Source organism: Myxine glutinosa, chromosome 1, assembly GCF_964187855.1.
Source record: "Myxine glutinosa chromosome 1, kmMyxGlut1.1, whole genome shotgun sequence".
NCBI classification, from domain to species: Eukaryota; Metazoa; Chordata; class Myxini; order Myxiniformes; family Myxinidae; genus Myxine; species Myxine glutinosa.
The window spans coordinates 345,749,108-345,776,336 of NC_136261.1; the positions used below are offsets into that span (position 1 = coordinate 345,749,108).

At 45.2% G+C, this 27,229-nt stretch overlaps 2 protein-coding genes across 4 annotated transcripts in view; both read right to left on the minus strand.

Moving 5' to 3' along the window:
• Positions 1-2,663, minus strand: part of MMP21 (matrix metallopeptidase 21) — a 73,151-nt gene extending 70,488 nt beyond the window's left edge. Inside the window, exon 1 of the mRNA XM_068098306.2 lies at positions 2,581-2,663. The gene's annotated coding sequence lies outside the window, so the exon portion shown is untranslated. The remainder of the gene's footprint in view (positions 1-2,580) is intronic.
• A 726-nt stretch (positions 2,664-3,389) lies between these two features.
• The window catches only part of UROS (uroporphyrinogen III synthase), a 153,598-nt gene continuing 129,758 nt past the window's right edge, over positions 3,390-27,229 (minus strand). Inside the window, exons 7-11 of one of the 3 annotated variants that reach the window (XM_078769866.1) lie at positions 26,639-26,713; positions 11,298-11,381; positions 10,924-11,009; positions 9,375-9,473; positions 3,390-4,217 (exon numbers count right to left, since the gene is read on the minus strand). In XM_078769866.1, coding sequence (XP_078625992.1) covers positions 4,089-4,217; positions 9,375-9,473; positions 10,924-11,009; positions 11,298-11,381; positions 26,639-26,713 — 473 coding nt within the window. In that variant the 3' untranslated portion in view covers positions 3,390-4,088. The remainder of the gene's footprint in view (positions 4,218-9,374; positions 9,474-10,923; positions 11,010-11,297; positions 11,382-26,638; positions 26,714-27,229) is intronic. The other 2 variants (XM_078769865.1, XM_078769867.1) reach the window with 2 other exon arrangements.

Consider the following 27,229-nt stretch of genomic DNA (forward strand, 5'->3'; position numbering starts at 1 on the left):
GATTCCTCAAAATTGAGTGATCGGGCTAAAACCGATACATAGCACGATATCTCAAAAAGTTGTGGACGGATTTGGACGAAACTTTGTGTCCAGGTTTAATGTGTGTAAGAAGGAAGAATTGATTCGATTTTGGTGAAGATTCGAATCTAGATCGGAATATGATAATTTTTTTAAGTGATTCTTCACCATTGAGAGCGGGCAAAAAACGATATATAGCAGGATATCTCAAAAAGTTGTGGACGGATTCGGACGAAATTTGGTGGAGAGGTTGGGTGTGTGACGAGGAAGATTTGATTCAATTCTGGTGTAGATTCGAATCGAGATCCAGATACTCGAATTTTTAAGTGACTTCACTATTGAGTGATAGGGCAAAAACGATATATAGCACAATATCTCAAGAAGTTATGGATGGATTTGGATGAAACTTTGTGTGCAGGTTGTGTGTGTAACAAGGAAGAATTGATTCGGTTTTGGTGAAGATTCGAATATAGATCGGAATATGATAATTTTTTAAAGTGATTCTTCACCATTGAGAGTGGGCAAAAAACGATATATAGCAGGATATCTCAAAAAGTTGTGGACGGATTCGGAAGAAATTTGGTGGAGAGGTTGGGTGTGTGACAAGGAAGATTTGATTCAATTCTGGTGTATATTCGAATCGAGATCCAGATACTCGAATTTTTAAGTGACTTCAGTATTGAGTGATAGGGCAAAAACGATATATAGCACAATATCTCAAAAAGTTATGGATGGATTTGGACGTAACTTTGTGTACCGGTTGGGTGTGTAACAAGGAAGAATTGATTCGATTTTGGTGAAGATCCGGATCCGATAATTTTAAAAGTGATTCTTCACCATTGGGAGATAGAGCCAAAAACGATATATAGCACGATATCTCAAAAAGTTATGGAAGGATTTGAACTTAACTTTGTGTGCAGGTCGAGTGTGTGACAAGAACGAATTGATTCGGTTTTGGTGAAGATTTGAATATGAATTCGGATACGAGAATTATTTAATTTTTAAGTGATTCCTCAAAATTGAGTGATCGGGCTAAAACCGATACATAGCACGATATCTCAAAAAGTTGTGGACGGATTTGGACGAAACTTTGTGTCCAGGTTATGTGTGTAACAAGGAAGAATTGATTCGATTTTGGTGAAGATTCGATTCTAGATCCGAATATGATAATTTTTTTAAGTGATTCTTCACCATTGAGAGCGGGCAAAAAACGATATATAGCAGGATATCTCAAAAAGTTGTGGACGGATTCGGACGAAATTTGGTGGAGAGATTGGGTGTGTGACAAGGAAGATTTGATTCAATTCTGGTGTAGATTCGAATTGAGATCCGGATACTCGAATTTTTAAGTGATTCTTCACTATTGAGTGATAGGGCAAAAACGATATATAGCACAATATCTCAAGAAGTTATGGAAGGATTTGAACTTAACTTTGTGTGCAGGTCGAGTGTGTGACAAGAACGAATTGATTCGATTTTGGTGAAGATATGAATTCGGATACGAGAGTTATTTAATTTTTAAGTGATGCCTCAAAATTGAGTGATGGGGCAAAAAACGATATATAGCAGGATATCTCAAAAAGTTGTGGACGGATTCGGGCGAAATTTGGTGGAGAGGTTGGGTGTGTGACAAGGAAGATTTGATTAAATTCTGGTGTAGATTCGAATCGAGATCCGGAGACTCGAATTTTTAAGCGATTCTTCACCATTGAGTGATCGGGAAAAAACGATATATAGCACAATATCTCAAGAAGTTATGGACGGATTTGGACGTAACTTTGTGTACATGTTGGGTGTGTGACAAGAAGGAATTGATTCGATTTTGGTGAAGATCCGTATCCGATAATTTTAAAAGTGATTTTTCACCATTGGGAGATTTGGCCAAAAACTATATATAGCACAATATCTCAAAAAGTTATGGATGCATTTGGACGTAACTTTGTGTCCAGGTTGTGTTTTATGTTTGACCAATTGTTTAAATTTTGGTGAAGATCCAAATCCAGATACCATTTTTTATTTTCAAGTGATTCGTCTCCATTGAGTGATAGGACCAAAAACGATATATTTATACGATATTTCAAAAAGTTGTGGACGACTTATGCCAAAACTTGGTGGACGAGTTGGTTTTGGTGACAAGAACAAGCCAATTCGATTTTGGTTCAGGTCCGAATCCAGATCTGGCCTATCATTGAGATACAAAACATAAGCTGTTCCACCTGGCGGAGGTGTGCGCTCTACCGAGTGCCGTTCTAGTTTTAAATGTGATAATGTTTGTTCATTGTGAGTTTAAAGGGATTCTATATGGCAAACTGAATCTCAGAAACTCTCTCAAAGGTTACATTGTGTGTTGTGGTGTGTGTTGTGGTGTAACCCACTTTACCACTCAACAGGTGCAGGTATTGTACAGCAATGTATTTTATTGTCATGTTGACAAGTTTGCGATGCAGTACACAAATGTATTTCATGTAAACAATAAACATTGCACTTTAACAAAATAATTATCAATGACATACAAATATCAAAAATTCACAACATATTTATTAGAATACCAAAATATCTTACCTGTCATTGAGAATTCCAATGTGGTTGTCGGTTCCTTACTTTCACCTGTCCTGAAGTGCTTTGTATCAGGTGGTTACCTGTCTGGTCATGCTCTATGTGGTCTATATCTTCCCTCGTCTGTTTGTCTACGCGATGGTTCGACAGTGTCTCGCCAGCACTACGATTCGCTGTTGCTTTCACCACGTGGAGGTATTTGAGGTGCCGGGGTGGTTCTTGCAGCCATTGCTTCAGCCAATGGGAAGGGCCACCCAACCCCAGAGCTACCGTCTCCCTCACTGCATTTTGCATATACATCTCACTTTGTTTTTGTATCCTCCTTCACCTTCACCTCAACCACCTCCTGCTCCCCCGCACCCCGTTCCGCCAATCAAATGAACCTCCGCCGCCTCATCCCCACAATTTACACCACCATTAACCGCTTGTGCCAATGACATTGCAGTGATTACTCAAACGCATATTTGGGGAAAACTTCATTTGCCATGTTGTACACCAGAACGCAGCATTCACGGAGCAAGGAACATAATTCCCAATCCCTCATCTGCCAAGCCCCTCATCCAAGCACACCCTCCCAAGATCGCAACTGCCCATCACACTCACACCCCCTCACATTCCTGGGTTTACCGACCCTAGGGCCGGACAAAGTTCCCCATACCGTTCAAATCCAAACACATGACAAACCTTGTTTACCACCAGAGCTTGCTGAACATGCTCTGAAGGTGGAACTCTGGTCAGTATACAGCAAAATCATATTACAAATCCCCCCATCCTCATCTTATTGAAAAAAAATTGTATTGTATAGGTAGAGGGAATCAGGGCTGCTACCTTTATTACATATACCTGGGTGGGAAAGATGGGGGTAAAATGAAAGATTCAAAAGGTTGAAAAAACAGAGATGAATTGGTCGGAGACAAATAAATTGGGCGGGAGTGCTGGGGGGGGGGGGGGGGGTAAGAGAAGGGAAGTACATTTTGGGGCGAGAGAGGGAGAGAGACAGAGAGAGAGAGAGAGAGACAGAGAGAGAGAGCGACAGAGAGATAGAGAGAGACAGAGAGAGAGAGAGAGAGAGACAGAGAGAGAGAGAGACAGAGAGAGAGAGAGAGAGAGAGAGAGAGAGAGAGAGAGAGAGAGAGAGAGACAGAGAGAGAGAGCGACAGAGAGATAGAGAGAGACAGAGAAACAGACAGAGAGAGATAGAGAGAGACAGAGAGAGAGAGAGACAGAGAGAGAGAGAGAGAGAGAGACAGAGAGAGAGAGAGCGACAGAGAGATAGAGAGAGACAGAGAAACAGACAGAGAGAGATAGAGAGAGACAGAGAAACAGACAGACAGAGAGAGACAGAGAGACACAGAGAGAGAGACAGAGAGAGAGAGAGAGACAGAGAGAGAGAGAGAGAGAGAGAGAGAAGGTGCATTTATGAGCATATGGAGGGAGAGTTGATCAAATTTGCTTACTGCCTTTTTGCACACACAATAAATAGCCGGGCCTATCGTTATTGGTGTTGCCATTGTTTATTGCTGTGATGTCCCATTTGCAATGGCTACAAGGAGAGCACGAGGCGTGGGACGGGAGGCTTTGAAGCAGGCAGGCGAGCCAGCCGAATCCAACGCTGTGGCAGTGGTGTCTCCTATCGCTGCAAACTGTGGGTGGGTTAGGAACAATGGAAAATACTTTTCATTTTTGCCTTTTTAGTAAATCAAAACATTGATGGAGATATTGGTAGACAAAGTGTGCAAGCTCCATTTGAAAAAAAAGCTCGATTCTTTATATTTCTTTCATCATGTGTTACAACCCATGTCCATATGTTTTATACTTCTCCCACCTCCCCTCCCACAGTTCTCTCGATGTACCTGCTCTCTACTGTTGTGTTTGTGTCCTTCCCCCTCTCTCTCCATCTTGTCTACCGCTCCCATTATTTTGTGTTTTATGTGTCGGTTTGACTTTTTGTGTGATTAGCTGATTTACTGTTAGCTCTTTCACGAGCTTCGAACTTGTATACAAAAAAACAAACAAAAAAAACCCTCCCATCTACTTTCTGAATAATCCTCTCCAAGAAGTTCTGTCACTGAAGCTTTTGGGTCTCACTATCTGCCATGATCTTTCCTGGGAAAACCACATTTCCAAGTTGGCCCCCAAAGGCAGTCGCCGACTGGGCATCCTCCGTCGGGCGAAGTCCTTCCTTGGCACACCTGAGCTCCTCACCACATACAAGGCTTGCATCCGCAGCTCAATGGAATACTGCTCTCCCCTCTGGGCTGGTGCTCCTGCCTCACACCGAGCTCGGCTTCACGCTGTTGAAACCAAAGCTTTCAGAATCATTGGAATCTCCTGCGATGAAGCGATCTCCGAGGGCCTTTCACTTACTCACCACAGGCAGGTTGGTGGTCTTTCTGTCTTCTACCAACTCCTCTCCGGCCTTGCCCCCCAGCCCTGTCTGTGCTCTGTCCCCCAAATATTCCTACAGGTCGCACAAGATCTGCCAGCAACCTTCTGATGGTGAAATTGCCAAAATCAAGATTCTCTACTCACCTTCACTCCTTCATTCCTCTTTTCTCCCGCCTCTGGAACAAACTCCCTCACTCTCTTAAATCCCACTCCTCCCTCCAGGTCTTCAAAACAGCTGTCCACCACCATCTCTTATCTTCCCCCATCCAAAACCTTGATCTTTTCTACCCCCGTTAATTCACCCCAGATCCACTTTTTTGAAATACCGACTTCTTTCCTGGAAGTCCTAGCAGTGTCCACGTGCTTTATACTTCTCCCCCCCCCCCCTCCCCCAACCCCTTCCCATGCCTCCTCCCCCCCACCAAGCCCTCTCCCTCCCACAGATCTCCCGATGTCCCTGTTCTCTACTGTTGTACTTGTGTGCTTCCCTCTGTCTCCCCATCTTGTCTCCCGCTCCCTTTATCATATGTTTTTTGTGTTGGTTTGCTTTTATGTGATTAATGTTAGCTCTTACACGAGCCTCGATCTTGTACACACAAAAAACACCTTTTAAAGTGATTTAACAATTCGTAATTTTCATTCATTCAGTCCACAGCACCTGGCTGCTGTTTGCCTAATTTCTGGATAGTTCCCCCGCAGGTTGAAGGATACCGGTGACAATTGTCCACTCTTTGCGAACGACACCACTGGATCTTTTCATGTCCACCGGCAATTGATGGCGAATGGGACCCCAGCTTAATATCGTGAAGGACGATGCATTTTTGCAACACCAGGGTGACAGTTTGTTGACGGGTTCGGAATCAAATCCAACCTGGACGTACACTACATCTGAGCTATCCTGTCTATCCCCAGATCAGCAAGATGGGAAATTCATATTGAAAAACTAGAACGGCACCCAGTAGAGAGCATACCTCCACCAGGTGAACAGTTTACAATTTGTATCCTAGAGTAGACCAGAAAATCACAATACAGAATCACATTTAATCAAAATCATCCGTCCATAACTTTTTGAGATATCCTGCTTTGTGTTGGTTTTAGACCTATCTCCCAATGGTGAAGAATCACTTAATAAATTAAATAATTCTCATATCCGAATCCATATTCAGATCTTCACCAAAATCGAACCAATTGGTCCTTGTCAGACACCCAATCGGTCCACCAAGTTTTGTCCAAATCCGTCCACAATTTTTTGAGATATCCTGCTCTGTATCGTTTTGACCACATCTCCCAATGGTGAAGAATCCTTAAAAAATTCGAGTAGTCGGATCCGAATCCGGATCTTCACCAAAATCTAATCATTTTCGTCCGTGTCACATACGCTACCTCTCTGCCAAATTTCGTCCGAATCCGTCCACAACATTTTGAGATATCATGTTCACAAACTGACAAATAGACAGACAAACGGACAGGCAGGGGTGAAAACATAACCTCCATCCACCTTTGGTGGCGGAGGTAATAATCTGTACAAAATATTACAAACCTTGAAACTCCAGCAAATTTTAAGCAAAAATACAATGTAATTTAGTTATTTACTGACAATGGAGGAGCATCTGATGCCATGCGCTACTGTTGAATTAGACAGGAGTAGAATGATTGGGAGGAAACTAATTCAATTAAATATACATATCGATCCATCAGCATCGTTGCAAATAAGGTTTTTAGCCGATTTGCGACATCAAAACCTCACTTAACTGGACAATATGGGGGTCGGTTTATTCCAGATTTGGGAGTTTTCCACTTGCTGCAAATAACACAGAATAAACAATAGAGTTTATAGAACATTACCCCGCGTCGTCTTGAAAAACAAGGACCTGGGCGGGGTCTACGAGCGGCAAATTTGATTAGTCGTGATGGAGTAAAATGCCATAATATTTTGTCCAAGTACTGCTGAACGGAAGGGTTTTGAAAATGCTAAAAATCGATTTGTGCTCTATAGTGTTTGAGTACACAATTCCATTGAAATAAAATATAGATTTTAAAGCTCATAGAAAAAAAAAAAATTCTGGAAGGTTACCGCCATTGATGCAGTGTCGGAATTGATGCATTCTGGAAGGACACCACCTTATTCAACATGTCCAAATACTGCTAAACAAAAGGGTTTTGAAAGTGGCAAAAGGTGATTTGTGTTCTACAGCGTTCAAGTATATTCTTCAATTGAAACAAAAGAAAAATGTTAAAGGTCGTGGAAAAAAAATTCTGGAGGTTACCGCCATTGATTCAGCATCTTTTACATCACCCTATTTAACACATTACATGAGTTATTCGTGCCTGTCGCATGTGTCCTTTATGATGTCCTTAACCCTTGGATGTAGTGATTGGGCCTCGGAGGCCCACAAGGTTTTTTTTGTTGCAAAAACTATGCTGTACAATTTTTTTGGGAATGAGCCTCATTGTCACTGACTTTCATGTTGTTACACAAAATTCAGTGACATAAATAAATAAAAATTTTCATTCAGGCTTGTGGGAAAATCTTCATTCTTCACTTATAACCCGAAAATCCGACACGAATGCAGGCCTGGGGCCTTAGAGGCCCTGCATAAATGTTGTTGTACTACTATGTTATATCATTATTTTCTTGATATGAGCCTCATTATATGCTCCTATAACTTGGTTACAAATAATTCAGTGACAAAAATATGAAAATTAAAAAACTTTACACGAATACATTCGTGGGACCTCCGAGGCCCAATGGCTGCATAGGTGTAGGATTTTTGACAGTTGTGGACATAGACATTCTAAATGAAAGGATTAGTGAATCATATTTTTTGAGCAAATACTCCTCCATGGGCCTCAACCTTTTAGAGAGAAAAAAAGTTGAAAATCCAAGAACAAAATCTTTTTTGCCAAAAAAAAATATTTATTACTTGTATGGGATTCTTTCAACTAATAGGATCAATGATTCACATTTTCTGAGCAAATACACATCCATGAGCATCGACTTGGATTGAAAAAAGATCTGAAAGGAAAAAAATCTATAAATAAAATAAAATAAAATAAAAACATTACGCGAATACATCCGTTGGGCCTCCGAGGCCCCATGGCTGCGTTTATAAATGAGTTTTGCGTTCTGGATTTGCGTTCTGGTTTTGCGTTTTGCGTTCTGGTTTATAAATGAGTTTTGCGTTTTGCCAATGCGGATGGAAGGGGGTTCCTCTATCATAAACTGACGTTTGCAGACAGGACAGACCGATAGACAGACAGATGTGAACCAATTGCTTAACCCCACCTTTTGCTTTGCGTACGTGGGGTAATATCCTTGTGCAGTCATAAATTTGATGTGGAAGGTTGTTCACCAGATGAGGGAAAGCTCACGTTGCTTAGAATCGGATTTAGACACGAATAAGGCAGAGATATTGTTTTTGTACATCGATAAATATCGGCTCAGGGAGCAGTGAAAGGACAGAGGGCAGCAGTTTCACAGATGGACAGAAGATCAAAGGGGAACACAGAGAGAGAATCGTACTTGAATGGAAGAAAGGAGAATGAGGGGGAGGCCTCAATTTGGTGAGAGGAGAAGAGAGCAGGGGTGGAAGAAAATACGAGAAGACCAAGGGCAGCACTCTTGAAAGACTGGATGGAGGCGAACGAGACAATAGATAGAGAAAGTTGGTTTTTCACATGAAAAAAAAAACAGATAAATGAAAGGATGGAAGTGATCGTTCTTTTTCTTTTTTTTCTTTTCTTTTTTTTTGTATACAAGATCGAGGCTCGTGAAAGAGCTAACATTAATCACACAAAAAGTCAAACCGACACATAAAACACAAAATAAGGGGAGCGGTAGACAAGATGGGGAGAGAGGGGGAAGGACTCAAACACAACATTTGAGAGCAGGGACATCAAGAGAACTGTGGGAGGGGGAGGGCTTGGGGGGAGGTGGGAGAGGTATAAAACATATGGACACTGCAAGGACTTCCAGGAAAGAAGTTGGAAAGAAGTTCTGCTTGGAAATGGGGAGGGTAAATAGGTGGGGAACGTGTGTGACCTGGACAGGTTGGGGAGGATGGAAGGGGGAAGAGGAAGTGATAGAAACCTGAGAGCTACTGACCTGCTGGCTGTGGGTGAGAATCGGACCTTGTGACTCGCCTCCTACCAAGATATACCAATAACATAGAGCCTTGGGATGGATTGCCTCCGGGGAAGCAAGATGCAAAGCAGCTGCACCAGCCCAGAGGTTATTTTTCTTTAATTTAAGAACGCCTAACATAACCGGCAAATAGCGATGGATAGACTTCTTGAAAAAAGTTTTTCTTTTTTTTAACGATTTAAAATAATGATAAATGCAAATTAAGGCAAAACGGAAATAGCAAAACATTTCCAGGGAAATATTCATCCCAGAGAAATATCCAGCCCACCTTTATCCATTCAAAATTTTCCCCTGCCAGCGAGCGGAGGACTTTCAGTGCAAAGCGCACCCCAGAAGGACTGAAGAAGACCACAATATCTGGTACTCCCTGGGGTTGGAACAGGAGGGGAGAGGAGCATTGTAGTTGGCCCGTCTTACAGCTTCGTCAACACAACAAGTGAAATCTCAACATTATTACACCTGGCTGTTAGCCCAGCTTCCTGACTGGTTAGCAAACCTATCGAGCAAACGAAAGATTGTTAAATCTGGGGCAAACTATGGCGAGGCCAGAGCTCAGCAGCAAACTCGCGCTGCCCCAACCGTTGCTTTTGTTTGCTTCATTCCAGAGAAATATTTATCTCCAGATTCCGTGCAAGCTGGACAAGCACGGCATCCGCCTGGTAACGCCAAAGAAGAATGGAACCGGAGTGAAACCATTGACATCAGAAGCATTTACTTGGATTGCTCAATATTTATTGAACTCAAGTCCAAGTCATTTTTACTTTCGGTTTCAGGGTTTGAAACACCAGGATTAGATCAAAGCCATGGAGACAAGTTAGTCCATGAAGTTTTGAGGCCATTGAAATGTTATGGAAGAAAAAGTGCTGGAATTTTGAGCCCACTTCATCTGCATTCCTTCTCCATTATTATTTCCCAACATTATTTTCCTCCTCTCTTTCATCCTCATCAAACTCTTATACCCTCTCCTTTCTCCCCACTACTTTATTTTGATGAGTCCCCTACCCGGAGGGTACTATACATTTACTCTCGGTCTGTCGGTCCGTCTGTCTGTTCGTCCGTCTGGATGTCACACCTGTGGTTTTCTGCACCTTTTCCCCATACCCTTTAACATATTCAACTGAAACTTGGTACGTGGCTTTATTTTGATAAGTTACAGAACGAGTTTGAGTTTCAGGGCATTGGGCCAATTTTTCACATAGTTATGCCCTTTTTGAACATAGAAAATATCACATATTAAACATGGGCTCATTTTCAGTTGTCCTGACTCCACCCACTGCTTTACAAGCATTGGCTGGTCCACTGGCCTGACTCCACCTCCAAATGAAGCAGTACAGATCGGCAGGGTGTTAGTCCATGGCCCAGTGCAATTGGAATGATCCCAGGTCTATAACCACTATATATTACATATGCACATGCCGTTCGCATGTTTTTGCTTCATGTATGCACATCGGGTTATTTTTATTCTTTCCTGCACCAAACGTGGTGGCATTATATACACCGCACAAATAAAGGGATGTGTTTACTGGTGCGAAATTTTCCAGACTTTTTCTTCTTACCCTTTAACATGTTTAACTAAAACTTGGTTGTGGACATGTATTGCAAAGCAGTTCTCCCTCTTGTTTTTTTTTCCAATCCTCATCTTTGTTGTTTTTCATACATATTTTGCATATGGCCCTTTCCCTATCTCTGAGGGCAATCCAGGAGGATTGCATCCAAAAATATCTCAATAACACGAAGTATAATCGTTTAACTTCAAATTCCAGTGTTTCTAGCTGGCGGAGACATGTCGGTGACGTTAATGTGTCTGGCAAAAATACCTGCTGCAAGAAGTATGATTCGAGGTTTGTATCTAGCTCAGAGTGACGTTTTGTCTCATAAACCACCAACGAGTCAACGGAGATACCTAAAATAAAAGAGACCACGGGAAGGATTGAAAACGAAGAGAGGTGGACAAAAAGAGAGTTTCAAAAATGAAAAAGGAAGGTTTTAGTTTTATTCACGCTTTTTAACTTTTTCTTTATTCTGTGACATTATTTCTCAATTTGACCTCCAAACTCAACAGTCTTAAAAATGCATTGAAATTCCATTATCTCCAAAACTTATAAAGAACTTTCAATTCTACTTTTCCCAATAAAAAAGTCTCCACTGTACTTGTATTGCCACCTGCCCCCTCCGCCCCCCTCCCCCTCACCATGCTGCTGCAGCTTGTTTGGGAGTTCCTGCCTCCTCAGTGTTCCACAGGGAAACAGAATTGGGAGAGTGCAACCGACAAACTCTGCAAAAAACCAATAAAGGCAACAGCAGCAAACCATGATGACAATTTTTTTTGTAATGACAGCAATATCGTAATTTATAATTACTAATATACCCACTCCGTATGGAAGCGGCAGGAAGGGTCGCAATTTGTTATTATCCTATCTGGGGTGTGTGTGTGTGTGTGTGTGTATATATATATATATATATATATATACACACACACACACACACACACATATATATATATATATATATATATATATATATATATAACATTATATTATATTATATATATATATATATATATATATATATATATATATATATATATATATATATATTGTTGCGGTTTTGAGTTTTGTACAATAAAGGTTAAATTTCCCCCTCATAGTTAGTCACATTGCAACATGTAGCCTCGCAATAGTGCAGTTATCTCATAGTATGTGCAAGAATAGTCCTTTTCCTGTGTTAGTCTTGCGTTGAGTAGAATAATGAGAATAGGTCCTTTCATCGCCTCCATTGCCTTATGCCTCCATGTGCTGCCTTTGGTGTTTTGGCGCGAGTTAACACGAGGCAGGCCTGGCAGGTCGGGTCGGGACCGAATGAGGGCGGCGAAGAAGCTGACGGTAAGCGCAAGCCGCCAATCAGGGCTCAAAGGGAGTGGCTGCGGCAATGCGTCACAGGGTGTGGTTGGAACGCTCGAGAGGGCTCAGGGCGTGTCCATATAACCCGTTGCGCAAAGCCCCCAAGTGAGTGAGCAGTGAAAGAGTTGGAAGTTGAAGAGTGGAGTTCGGGGAGAGGTGAGCTTGTGCATTGAGCTATTGGAGAGGCACGTATTGATGAGAGTTACGAGATCGGAGAAAGACGCGCAAGTATAAGCGCTCGTATTAAAGTGATGCTCGGTTGAGCCTCTATTGCATTGGGTTATGCGAGTGATAGCGAGCCGGTGACTCAACGCGCTGTGGAAAGCCGCCGAGTATAAGCGCTCGTATTAAAGTGATGCTCGGTTGAGCTTGAGGTTGAGCCTCTATTGCATTGGGTTACGTGAGTGATAGCGCGCCGGTGACTCAACGCGCTGTGGAAAGCCGCCGAGAGATGCGTACATTCCCTCCCACCTTCCTGCCTATAAGCGCTCACTGCGTATAAGCGCTCGTATTAAAGTGATGCTCGGTTGAGCTTGAGGTTGAGCCTCTATGGCATTGGGTTACGCGAGTGATAGCGCGCCGGTGACTCAACGCGCTGTGGAAAGCCGCCGAGAGATGCGTACATTCCCTCCCACCTTCCTGCCTCATCATCTGCCCTTTTTTTCGAGAGACGCGCTGCGAGGATCCTTTCCACCACCTGCTTGCCATCTTCGCGGGACGTGCTGGGATCGTGGAGAGCACGCCGGGCCGCCATTCCTGGACGACCAAGGCAGCGCGTGGACAACAGCCTACATGCAATTCCCCTGTGTGGGTGTGATCGGGCCCGCGTCTGGGGTTTAGTATAAGACTGATTAAGTTCTGCTCTGTGTCTGCTTTCTACCAAATTGTACATACTTGTGTAAATAATAATTAAATCCTGTTATTCCTTAATTCTCGTAACGTAACGTCTCGTGTTTTCCATCATTGACTAAGCGTGGTACGAATAGAACCGCTCGAATCGGGTTCCAACACTATAAAACTGCACGGACCACGTGGTACGCAATCCGCTCGGTGTACTCAAATTACACGTGGCTCGTGCGAGGCTTGCTTCCCCGCTTTCGTGGCGGCGCAGGTATTTAGGTACGTGCGAAACTTGGTCCCGAAACCCTATCTTGCATTTGCCCGGAAGGGGCGTTTCAAGTCTCGGTTACGCCGGCCCAGAAAGAACAAGGGCCTTAATCCCCCCTTGGCAAGGGTAGGAAGGGCGGCGGCAAACTGTAACAATATATATATACAGTCATGTGAAAAAGTAAGTACACTCCATGTAAAGTTTTGACTTTTTAAACATATTTCAACATACAGCTATTTGATCTTCATTTCAACAATATTGATAGATAAAGGTGATATAATATAACAAATATCATGAAACATTTACATTTTGTAGTCCATTGTATAATTTAAATAAACATAAATGCAAATTTCGCATGTGGAAAAAGTAAGTACACCCCTACATTTATCACTACTTCAAACACCTAAAATTAGAATCAGGTGCACCAGCTCAGGTGCAAATGATTAGAACATCGTTAGAGAGTATCTTGGAGGAACCTGTATTATTTAAACCTCAGACATTTAGTTTGGTTTGCTCTTGGTTGTTGAAGTGTGCGGCGTCACCATGCCTAGGTCAAAAGAGCTCTCTGAGGCCTTCAGAAAGAAGATTATAGATGCCTACGAGTCTGGGAAGGGGTTTTAAAAGATCTCCAAACAATTTGAAATCAATCATTCGACTGTCCGGAAGATCATCTACAAGTGGAGAAGATTCCAAACAACTGCCACCTTGTTCAGGCCAGGCCGCTCCAGCAAGTTCAGCCTGAGAGCAGACCGCAAGATGCTGAAAGAAGTCTCTAAGAACCCCAGAATGTCATCACGGGACCTACAGGTAGCTCTTGCCACTGTTTTTTTTTTTTGTTTGTTTTTTTTGTATACAAGATCGAGGCTCGTGAAAGAGCGAACATTTATCACACAGAAAGACAAACCGACAAACCGACACATAACCGACAAACCGACACATAAAACAAATAACATCGGGAGCGGTAGACAAGATGGGGAGAGAGGGGGAAGGACACAAACACAACATTTGAGAGCAGGAACCGAGAGACATGGAGACATCGAGAGATCTGTGGGAGGGAGAGGGCTTTGGGGGGGAGGCATGGGAAAGGGGGTGGGATAAGCATAAAACATATGGACACTGCCAGGACTACCAGGAAAGAAGTTGGAATTACAAACAAGGTGGATCTGGGGTGAATTAGTGGGGGTAGAAAAGATCAAGGTTTTGGATGGGGGAAGATAAGAGATGGTGGTGAACAGCTGTTTTAAAGACCTGGAGGGAGGAGTGGGATTGAAGGGAGTGTGGGAGTTTGTTCCAGAGGCGGGAGAAAAGAGGAATGAAGGAGTGAAGGTGAGCAGAGAGCCGAGATTTCGGCAGTTTAACCATCAGAGGCTTGCTGGCAGATCTTGTGCGACCTGTAGGAATATTTGGGGGACAGAGCACAGAGAGAGCTGGGGGAGCAAGGCCGGAGAGGAGTCGGTAGAGGACAGAAAGACCACCTACCTGCCTGCGGTGAGTGAGTGAAAAGTTGTGCACACGTCAACACTGTTGATGTCAAAGTGCACACGTCTACCATAAGAAAGAGGCTGCACAAATTTGGTCTACATGGGAGGTGTGCCAGGAGGAAACCTTTGCTGTCCAGAAATAACATCAGGGCAAGACTAAAGTTTGCCAATGAACACCTAGGCAAAGACCAGCACTTCTGGAACAATGTGCTCTGGACAGATGAGTCAAAGGTAGAGTTATTTGGCCACAGTACCAGAAGACATGTTTGGCAAAAACCAAAGGCAGCATTTGACGACAAGAACCTGATACCAACTGTAAAGCATGGTGGTGGAAATATTATGGTTTGGGGCAGCTTTGCTGCATCAGGGCCTGGGCAGCTCACCATCATAGAATCCACTATGAATTCTTCATTGTACCAGAGGGTGCTTGAGGATAATGTGAGGCCATCTGTCGGAGAGTTGAAGCTCAACGAAGGTGGACCTTGCAACATGACAATGACCCTAAACATACCAGTAAATCCACCAAGGAATGGCTGAAAAGAAAGAAATGGAGGGTTCTAAAATGGCCAAGTCAAAGCCCGGATCTAAATCCCATCGAGATGTTGTGGGGGGATTTGAAACGAGCTGTGCATGCAAGAAACCCCTCAAACATCGCACAGCTGAAAGAATTCTGCATGGAGGAGTGGCAAAAATTTCTCCCAGTCGATGTCAGAGACTGGTAGACAGTTATAAGAAACACCTACTTGAGGTTGTTTCTGCCAAAGGGGGCAATACCACCTATTAGAGCCAAGGGTGTACATTCTTTTTCCACATGCGAAATTTGCATTTATGTTTATTTAAATTATACAATGGACGACAAAATGTAAATGTTTCATGATATTTGTTTTATTATATCACCTTTATCTATCAATATTGTTAAAATGAAGATCAAATAGCTGTATGTTAAAATATGTTGAAAAAGTCAAAAGTTTACATAGGGTGTACTTACTTTTTCACATGACTGTGTATATATGTACTGTGTGTATATATGTACTGTGTGTATATATGTATGTGTGTATGTATATATATATATATATATATATATATATATATATATATATAATAGTAGATCTAGGCTCGGGCCTCAAGAACATCAGGGGATGTGTTCAGTTCCCAAGTTTCTTGAACAGCGCTGAAAAGGTGTCTTAAGCATTCAAGCAAGCACTGCATTTTAAACCGTTGATAAGGAACGGCCGGCCTGGCAAGCAGTAGCTAGCTGCTTGGTAACTGAACACACCCCGGGTTTCTCCCCTTTTAGTTTATTGTTAAGCAGCAATATCGACCCGAACCCGCTATTGGCAGGTTCCGCGTATTCACGGGTGATAAAATGCGACTTGTTTCTCTATTCGCGGAAAAGTGTCCCGCAAATTCGCGGTTTTTAGCTCACCTGGAACAAAGTTCAGGGGAGTTTATGCGATGGTGCGTAGTCCGTCAGTCTGTCCGTCCATCAGTCCGTCCGTCCGTCCGTCCGTCCGACCGTCCGTAAACATTTGCAACTTCTTCTCCGAAACCGCTGAAGGAATTGTGACCAAACTTGGCACGAATTATATTTGTTGTGTTGTGACTAAGGTTTGCTCGCGGCATTTAAAAAATCGGGGTTTAAGGGGGTTTACCGGTGTCAAAGTGGATCCAGGTTTGACCCCCCAAAATAGGTATTTGCTTTCTTCTCTGAAACTATACACACAATTGCGATGAAACCTGACCACAACTTTCACCACCCATGCTGTACGAAAGTTTGTTCATGGCATTTTAAAAAATCTGCCGCTTTGGGGATATACGGGGGGTTGACCCCCAAAATAGGTATTTGCTTTCTTCTCAGAAACTACACACGCAATTTCGATGAAACTTCACCGCAACCTTCATCACCCATGATGTACCAATGTTTGTTCAAGGCATTAGAAAAATTGGGGTCTTAGGAGGTATATGGGGTTGGGGGAGAGGGGGCTGCCCCCCAAAATAGGTATTTTTTTGTTTGTTTGTTTAAAGCCTTATGATTATGTTAGTATGATTCTTCATGTTGCCCTGTCTTCTAGCAACCATTGAAATTGCTTCAAAATACCTTTAGTCAGTGTAGTATACTGCTTATTCTACCAGGTGAGCGCCAGGGGTATTTATTGCCCCTATGTTTTTTTCTATTCGTGGCCGTGTTCCACGAAATCGCCGTTTTTTTTTTCCTATTCGCGGCCGTGTTCTGCGAATTTGCGGTTTTTCATGGGCATTGAAACAATACTGCGGAATACATTCGTGGGATTTTCATTGACTTTCGCGGATTATCATCGACATTCTTTGGATTTGCCTCACCATTCGCAGATTTTGCCTCGCCATTCGCGGATTTTGCCTCGCCATTTGCAGTTTAGTCCTCTCTATTTGCGGATTTTCGCGACACGTGAACCTATCCCCCCTTTTTCCATTGAAACAATGCCCCGCTATTCGCGGATTTTCCGGGAACGTTTCCCCCGCAAATAGCGGGGTCCGAGGGTATATGTATATATTTATATATGTATATATATATATATATATGAACTTATACGCCTCCATACTGTGAGTGGAGAACCGCCAGTAAAGTGTCCTATACAGCCGTTGCTGCACCTAACCGGGAGCGATATGCACCGCCTGTCACACGGTACATTACGTCTTGTTTCCACCCACTACATGGAGTCGACCTGGATGTGGTTGGGAGTAATGAAATTAATATGTATAATTTAGTACTCCAACCTAATGAGCGAACGTCGTCACGCCACCGCCACGTACGTCCGCCCTGTCTGCGAAGCTCCAAAAGATCCATCCTGCAGCACTACGTCATAAAGATGTTAATTCAGATACTGTCACAAGTGCATGAAAAACTCACAGTTGCCGACCTGGTTTCACCCTTATTGGGGTATCATCAGGGCAACACAGCAAGATTTCCACACACTTGTGACTCTGAAAACCTTCCGGAGTGTCGCAGACAGGGAGGATGTGCGTGGTGGTGACGTCATGGCGTTCGCTCATTAGGTTGGAGCACTAAACGATATATATATTAATAAGTTTATAATTAATATATATATATATATATATATATATATATATATATATATATATATATATATATATATATATATATATATATATATATATATATATATTGTTACTGATCGCGGTTTAGATGGTATGATGGGCCGAGCGGATGGTCCAACCGCGACCGTTACAGGATCACCGACTCACCCGATTCACCCAGAACTTTGGCCGTATAGCACCGCAGCTGCCCAATCTGGGAAAAGACTAAAACGACGAAATGCAAAGAGGAAAAGGAATAGGACGAGAAGACGGACAGAAGAGTAATTGGATTTATTGTACACACACAAGCAAAAAGGAGCAATCAAGTTTATTTACAACACATAAGACGCAGGTGACACAGTGCAAATACTAGCTTATACAGACTTAATTAACCCAGGGACAGAACAAACAAAACAAACTCACGTACACAAGAAGGGTGGAAAGGCAGGAGGTGGATGGCTGGAGGGAGAGGAAGGTCCAAGGGGGTCCTGCAGCACGATAGGTGCGTTTAGCCACCGCCGTTCCTTCACGGCCTTGCTCAAAACCGCCGTCCAGGCCCCAAGTGGCTGTTGTGGCTGCTGTGGACGTCGCGTGCTTTCCCAGGACTTGTCTGACTGGTGTGGTCCAACCCTCAACTCTTTCTTGGTCCACTCACTCCTCACCACCGACTCCTCACCGCAACCAACGCAACCACTGACCACCACCGACTCCTCACCGCAACCAACGCAACCAACTGACCACCGACTCCACTGACTGACTCTACTGACTCCCTCTCACTCATTCAACGCTTCTTGCGTGCGCGCCTTTACAGCGCCTCCAGCGATCAAGCCGCCGGCCTTCAGGACACGCCCATCGGTGTGCTCACCTCGGCCCTGATTGGTCGGCACGGCCCTCTAGCTCCGCCCTTGATGACGATGGGCGGGCACGCCTTTCTTCCCCGACCCAAGCCTCGTGGCCAATGGTGGTTTTGGAGGGGAGGTAATTGGCAATCGAGGCTCGGCAATCACGAGAGGGGATGTAATTGGAAATGGAGATTTTGGGGATGGGAATGAAAGGGGATCTATTCTCTTTCACTGTTGCAATGGAGTACTTCAATTAATGGGAGACACAGCCTTACCCTAAAACACAGAATAAGAGATAACTATCAAACAGGGGTATTCTATTATTTGGCTGACGTGTATGCTTGTGGACTAATTATGGGATGCCCTTTCACCTTTACACAGCTCCGGAGGTAGGGGGGCGCAGAATAAACAATAATAATAATAATACAGCACACAATCAAAAAAATACAGTCCTCATCTCCGCAACACTGCACCCTCCTCCTCTTAGGCACGTCCCGGGCCTACAACTTTTATTTAGTGTGACACGTAGGTGTAGTTCCCTCTACTTTTAACCTGACCCTGAGTGCGACAGTTTTAAAACATAAATAAATGTGTCCCGCTGCTCCATTGCACCCTGCCTAACAGACTTACGCCCACAGTTAACCGAATTGCGGAATGGTCTTCAAACTATACACTGACGGTGGGAAGCATTATTTACAATGACGCTATTTTTATTTACAAAACTAACCCAGGACCTGTGATTGTTCTTTCTGGGGGGGAGACAGTCTGCTCTGCATCAATGCACCATTAAAGCACCCAAAAACGCACCAAAGCACCAATCGGTGCAGTCACCATTGTTCAAGAATGTTCAACAATAAAAAATAACCAAACAACCCCTAACCCTGCAGGTGATCTCTTGCTCTTCGGCTCCCTCTGCTGGTTATCATTATTTGTTCTTCCAGATGTTGTCATTCTTTCATTTTCTTACTGGCGGCCTATTTGCAATAAAGTGTGCCCAATGTGTCCTTTTTATTTTCTTTATTTATGGCCCACAGGGCCGACTACGTGTGGTTCACCTGTGGGGCATCGGTGCCCTGTGGCCAAGGTCCGCCAGCAAGATTTCGGGCCCTCATGGCCGGTTCCAGCAGAGGGGCCATGCCCCAACCCATGGGGTCCATAAGTGGTGCTCGGCCACAGACCTGTGGTCCATAATGTGGTGCATCGATGCAGACAGCTGGCTCTGGGAATTCCGGGCGCACAATGGCCGACCCACGCACGCTCCCCTCGGCGCCCAATGGCGCACAGGTCATGTGGGAGACAAAAGGGGAAAGACAAATGAGCGAGGGGTAAGGTCACAAGGGTACACATCAATAAGGCAATGCAAGGCGAAATGCGTACGGAGGGCGAAGTGAGAAAGCTCGTCCCTACCGTACGTCACCCCCCTGTCACCTACACTACCCTTGCCCTTACCCCATATGTACAAAATCTACCCATTTACAAATTCGTCACTACTGTCACGTCTTCCCCATATTTCCCCTATACCAAATTCGTCTCCACAATCCCTCTACTTCAAAATTTGCCATCACCAAATTCATCATCAATCCTCATAAGGAGGAAGAGATGGAACATCAAGCACAATGTCACACCCACGTCATGATGCGTCTCACCATCCAAACATTTGCACAGTAAAAATAATTAAACATGGCATGGTGCGGAGTACCTGTCACCTCAGGTGAGTGGATGCAGATGGTGCGAGGAGACTTCATCCTAACTACTTTCTAAATGACATTAACACACTTTACACTACCCGGGGTCTTTCCCTGCCAATCCATTGGCCAACTTACACTATGGGTTCTAAAAACCAATTCCCATTGACCAAACTGTGGTGCTTCTCAATTTGGGGTCTCACTCCCCCGATTCATCTCCCGGTGCCCTCGCACAATTTCTGGGCTGCGACGTGTAGCTCTCCCAGCAGGTCTACCCACCTGCACACCTCCACCACTGCAGTTGCCACCCGAGCTTACCTAGCTCCTCACCCTAACCTAACTAACTGGGGAAAGCCCCTACTGGCTCTGTCACCCCACTCGGTGCCCTCTGGCACTGGGCTACCCGGGTCCGTCCTCCGGATCCTCGGGCCCCATCCACAACAACTACTACCGGCTCCCAGAGCCCACCTGCGGCCTCACCTGGCCGACATCCTCACAGTGGTGGAGTGCCCAAACCAACTACACACACTAACAGGCTACACGCCCAGCCATTTCCACAACACTAATGCACCCATCCAATCACCATTCTTTCACCCGCACCACAGATGCCAATATTCAACCACAATTTACCTATACCCTCCACCTAACACTTACACTACCCGCCCCGGGTATCCGTGATGGGGGTCCACTCTTCCCCCATTCACACCTTCGCACCATCCACTCCACTCCACAATTTCCACCATACTCACTCCACGACCATCCATTCCAATACTCCATACCATTTATTCCATACACCTGTCCTTCATTCACCTGTCGTTGCACACCTGTGCAATCATACCTGGTGCCACCTGCACCCTCCTCCTCTTCCTCGACCAGCTGGTCAACACAACACACAATCACCTTCACTCACTCATACACTGCTCCACACACCTGTTCGGTTGCACACCTGTGCAATCACACCTGTTCAATCCTCAAACACACGGCATCATCTCAGCTAACTACTCCCCTCTGAAACTTGCGCTTCCCAGTCGTCCCTTTAAACTATTGCGCTCCCTCGTCATTATCATCCACTAAACTACCTGCGTCCCCACTACAGGTATCCTTGTCACTAACTAATCTTAACGTTACCTAATGTCATCTTCGCTAGAGCCCTACACACTATATCCTAACCCACCCGGGCTAGTTTCCACTGCCATACACCCCATAATCTAGTGCTCCTTTGCCCCCCACGTCTGTGAGGGATGGAGGATTTGCCATCCCACCACATCGGGGAGGTCCTATTATCAATTTCGCTCGTCCAAATTTCAGCCAATTCAAAAATTTTCCATTTACTGCCAATTCTACCCATCATCTGCCAATCATTACTGCCAATCATCAAATTTTGCCTTTTTCTAATTTCGGGGCCAAGACACTATCCTCATCACCCGTCTACTTATTAGATCCTCTCGGTGCGCGAATTCCCTTCTAAAGCTCGGCTTTGTACAGCCGAGCAATGAACGCGGGTTCTTTGGTGCCGGCGGCTGGATGCGTCCGGCACTCGGTGCAGGGACGGGGGCTTACCCGGGCCGAGATCCCACGCACCACCTCGGCGTGGAGCCATCCAATGTCCCGATCTCGACCTGCCGGCACGTCTCAATAAAAAGTGGTCGCCATGACGACCCTTCCTATCGGGCTGCCCGCTCCGCCTAGTGGAGCCCGGACGCGGCCGTTCCAAGCGAGGCCCAGCGTGGATCGCGTACTGCGGTCCTTTCGAACCCGCCGCGGCTCGGATCCCCGCTGGTTCTCGCGGCACGCGAAGCCCGGCACGCACCGAGGGCCCGATTCGGCTATAAGTCGCTCTAACCGCTAACCCGGTTACCGTCGATGCCTCACCTGGATTCTTACACGCATACGCTACCCCTTTCTTGCTCATACCTCCAGCTGTTCCCATGCTCCTTGTACCTTTCCTTTCACACCTCGGTACACTCATTCCGCTCCCAGACTTGGTCACACACCTGACCACCGAACACCTTGGCACACATTCGTCCCTCGCACACCTCACCAACACACCTCTTCGCGCCCCCTCCTCGGTCACCTCCTCTGTGACAATCACAGGTGTGCTCTCACTCGCACACCCAACCACGTGCCTCACGACCAACTCAAGTGTGCATTCGCACACACGCTCTACCATTCCAGGTGTGCATCCTTCCATTCCAGGTGTACATCCTCGCTCACCTGTCACAACCAACTCACGCTCCGTGCCACTCTCACTACTCTCACCACCACTCTTGACAACGCACTCACCCTTACTCTCGACAGCGCACTCTTTCCTCATGCACCCGTCCGTTACACACCTTTCTTGCGCACACTCTTGCGCACACTCTTTCGTTACATCCTCTGTAACTCTCACCACAGGCGTGCATTCTCCTTCACTCTTGACAGCGCACTCTTTCCCCATGCACCTGTCCGTTACACACCTTTCTCGCGCATCCTCTTGCGCACACTCTTTCGTTACTTCCTCCGTAACACTCGCCACACCGCGCTTCCATGTACCCCCTCGCACACGCGCTTCGACCAACTCACTCTTGACGGCACACTCACTCCTCGGCGTGCACTTTTTCCTCACACACCCCATGGTCGGACATTCTCGCACACCTCTTTCTTCGCACACCAGACCTGTCGCACACTTCACCAACGGCCTTTTACGAACACCCGGATCCAAACCAATCCCCAAGCCGACTGAAGCTTTCCTCACATCATATACATTGCCGAATATTTCGCCACTCACCTTGGCACCTCGTCTCCGCACCTCTTTTGCCACCTGCAAACTTTTTATTTGGTTAGTGAGCAGCACATCACGATTCGAGCACAGACCTTGTACCAATTCCATTACCTCCTCCTGGATTTCTCTCTTAGTTTCTGTCCGTCTCTTCTTAATTTCACTCACCTCTTCTTCCACTTCCTCTAATTTTTGTTTAACCTCTTTTATTTCTCGGTGCGTCTCCTCAAGTTCGTCCTCTAAGGCTACCGTGACCGTCTCTATGTGCATCCTCACCTGCCGGTCCTTTGTCTCCATTATCTCTGTCACCTCGTCCACCCTCATTGTCAGTTCCTCACGTACCATCTGACATTGCCTCTGTGTCGCTATTAATTCGTTTTTAATTTCTTTTTGTGTCGCCTTTAACCCTCCTAGTACCGCAGTGTTCTTTTGAACCTGCTCCACTAACTCCGTCTGTCCCTCTGTCAGCTGTTCCACCTCCTCCGTCAGATCTTCTATTCCCCCTTGTAACTTCGCCGTATTATTTCTCACCTCTTTCTCCATACGCTTCTCACCTCGCTTTACCTCCTCGCGTAGCCCCGAAACCTCCTCACTCACACCTCGTCGTATCTCCTCCTTCATCTCCTCCATCTCCTTTGTAGATGCCACCCTCATCTGTCCCAATTCATCCCTCTGAGCATCCAATTTGGTTTCTACCCCGATTTTTACCTCCTCTATCTGCTCTCCCATTTGTTTAATTTCTCGGGCGGATTGCTCCCCTATCTCCCGCAATTTGCCCTCCATCCTATTTTCTAACCCCATTAACCCATTTTTTACCCCCTCTAACTGATTCTCCTGGGCAGCCATTCTATTTTCCACCCCCGTTAACCCATTCTTTACCTCTTTTATCCCGTTGTCTAACCCCTCAAAATTATTGTCTAACTTCTCACCGGTACCCCTCGCTTCGTCCCTCATTGCCCCCATTTGGCCCTCTAATCGCTCACTATCAGCCCTCATTCCCACAATTTGGTTTCCCAACCGCTCACCCATTTCTCTTCGCTCTCGGGTGGACTTATCATTTTGGGCATCCATTTTTGCCATCATTTGAATCATAAAGACTCGCATGTACTCTGGCATCTCTGGCTCGGCTGCCGCGACCACGGGCGCAGCGCAATTTGGTGCCGCTACACCCACGTGCGCGAGGACGCCATCTTGTGCGTCTGATACTCCCTCAACTGCCTCCTCATTGCTCCCCTCCATTTGATCCTGGGTTACTCCTAACCCCTCCTCTAGCTCACCCACCGGCATTCGATCGCCTTGACCAGCCATGGCGCGATTTCAAAATTCGGGTTTTGTAAAACAAAAGCAATTTCGGTATTTTGTAATTTTGAGCGCGTTAAGCGCGCTTCGGGTCCAATCCCACTTCCCGACACCAATTGTTACTGATCGCGGTTTAGATGGTATGATGGGCCGAGCGGATGGTCCAACCGCGACCGTTACAGGATCCCCGACTCACCCGATTCACCCAGAACTTTGGCCGTATCGCACCGCAGCTGCCCAATCTGGGAAAAGACTAAAACGACGAAATGCAAAGAGGAAAAGGAATAAGACGAGAAGACGGACAGAAGAGTAATTGGATTTATTGTACACACACAAGCAAAAAGGAGCAATCAAGTTTATTTACAACACATAAGACGCAGGTGACACAGTGCAAATACTAGCTTATACAGACTTAATTAACCCAGGGACAGAACAAACAAAACAAACTCACGTACACAAGAAGGGTGGAAAGGCAGGAGGTGGATGGCTGGAGGGAGAGGAAGGTCCAAGGGGGTCCTGCAGCACGATCGGCGCGTTTAGCCGCCGCCGTTCCTTCACGGCCTTGCTCAAAACCGCCGTCCAGGCCCCAAGTGGCTGTTGTGGCTGCTGTGGACGTCGCGTGCTTTCCCAGGACTTGTCTGACTGGTGTGGTCCAACCCTCAACTCTTTCTTGGTCCACTCACTCCTCACCACCGACTCCTCACCGCAACCAACGCAACCACTGACCACCACCCACTCCTCACCGCAACCAACGCAACCAACTGACCACCGACTCCACTGACTGACTCTACTGACTCCCTCTCACTCATTCAACGCTTCTTGCGCGCGCGCCTTTATAGCGCCTCCAGCGATCAAGCCGCCGGCCTTCAGGACACGCCCATCGGTGTGCTCACCTCGGCCCTGATGGGTCGGCACGGCCCTCTAGCTCTGCCCTTGATGACGATGGGCGGGCACGCCTTTCTTCCCCGACCCGAGCCTCGTGGCCAATGGTGGTTTTGGAGGGGAGGTAATTGGCAATCGAGGCTCGGCAATCACGAGAGGGGATGTAATTGGAAATGGAGATTTTGGGGATGGGAATGAAAGGGGATCTATTCTCTTTCACTGGTGCAATGGAGTACTTCAATTAATGGGAGACACAGCCTTACCCTAAAACACAGAATAAGAGATAACTATCAAACAGGGGTATTCTATTATTTGGCTGACGTGTATGCTTGTGGACTAATTATGGGATGCCCTTTCACCTTTACACAGCTCCGGAGGTAGGGGGGCGCAGAATAAACAATAATAATAATAATACAGCACACAATCAAAAAAATACAGTCCTCATCTCCGCAACAATATATATGATTCTATGTATATATATACTCGTATATATGTATATATACATTATACACACATACACACTGTGTATGTTTTGGTACCAGACTCGATAGCGTAATGGTGAGCATCCACTCTGTGTCTGGGAGGTCGGTGGTTCAAGTCCCGGCCGAGTGATATTACAGACTTATAAAATGTTGTGCGCTGCTTCCTTGCTTGATGGTCAGCATTAAAGAGGATGGAGTACAGACAAACAACGCTGTGAAGGCAATGGCAAACCACCCAGCATAACAATTGCCAAGAAACTGCTTCAGCAGCACCAACGCTCTTTAAAGAGTTGGTAAATCGATTCAAATGTGTTTTTGGGAACAGGGAACTCAAATAATTCTGAAGATATCTTACACAGGAGTATTTGAATATGAACACGAGTCGACGGAGGTTAACTTTTGCACTCCCCTTCGACAAAGCTAGAAGCAAACTGTTGAGTTTTTGCTCGTTTGAAAAAAAGCAAAGCATGTTCAAACAAACATGTATATGTATGTGACTTTCACAAAAAGATCGTTTTACTCCTGGCAATGTTTTGGCATAAATTTAGAAATCAAAAGAAATTCACTAAAAATAAATTTTGACTCCACCAAAGTACAATATACTCATCAGAAAGTAAGAAAATATATCCCTTCTGGTATGCTAGCTGTAATAGCATGGCATGATGTTTTATCACTCCCACGGACTCCACCTTTATCTCAGCCTGTCAATGACACTTCTTGATGCCGTACATTAACTGGCCCTCATATTCCCCTCTCCCCCTCTTGTGATGCATAACAGAGATTTTGATTTACCTCCAAAAGTAAAAGCAACTTTATTCATCTCTAGTCATTGCTACTGTGGTATACTATGAAATAATTCAACAATGAACTTGCATTCAGTTACTAACACTGGATTTCTGCACCAATCAGGCTTCGATACTTTGGATGGTGTCATGTGAGAAGTTTGTGAATTAAAGAGTAAGAATCAAATAAGAAGAATGTTTACAAGAATGCAGTCACTGCTCAGATCTCTGGGCTTACTTTCGATTATGACATCTGCCAGCTTGTCTGCAGACCCACTATCTTGTCCCATTGGATGGAGACCAAGCTCTCTCACTGTGGAAAGGAGGTAACAGGTTAATGAAGTTAAAGACTGACGATGCTGTGTGTGCATATAATAATCCAAACCTTTGCACAGTACTGTGCCTTTAAGATTATCGGAAGCCGAGTGTGGACCTATCACTTCACCGTCGCATAAAGGTCGGTGGTTTATCTGTCTTCTACCGCCTCCTTTCTGGTCTTGCACCCTCTGCTCTATCAGTGCTTTACCCTGCCACAGGTTTATGCAGGACCACGGTCCAATATCAACCCCCATTCGGGTGAAACTACCGAAATCCAGGATCACTGCTCATCTGCACTATTTTGTTCTTCTTTTTTCCCACCTGTGGCATCAACTTCCACATCCTCTTCAATCTCATTCTACCCTCCAAGTCTTCAAAACAGGTATTCACCACCATCTCAGATCGTCCCCAGTCCAAAACCATCATCTTTTCTACCCTGGTTGACCCTGCCCAAATCCCTCCTCTTTCCAATTTTTTCCATTTTCCCTCCTTGGAGTTTCCTTCTATATAT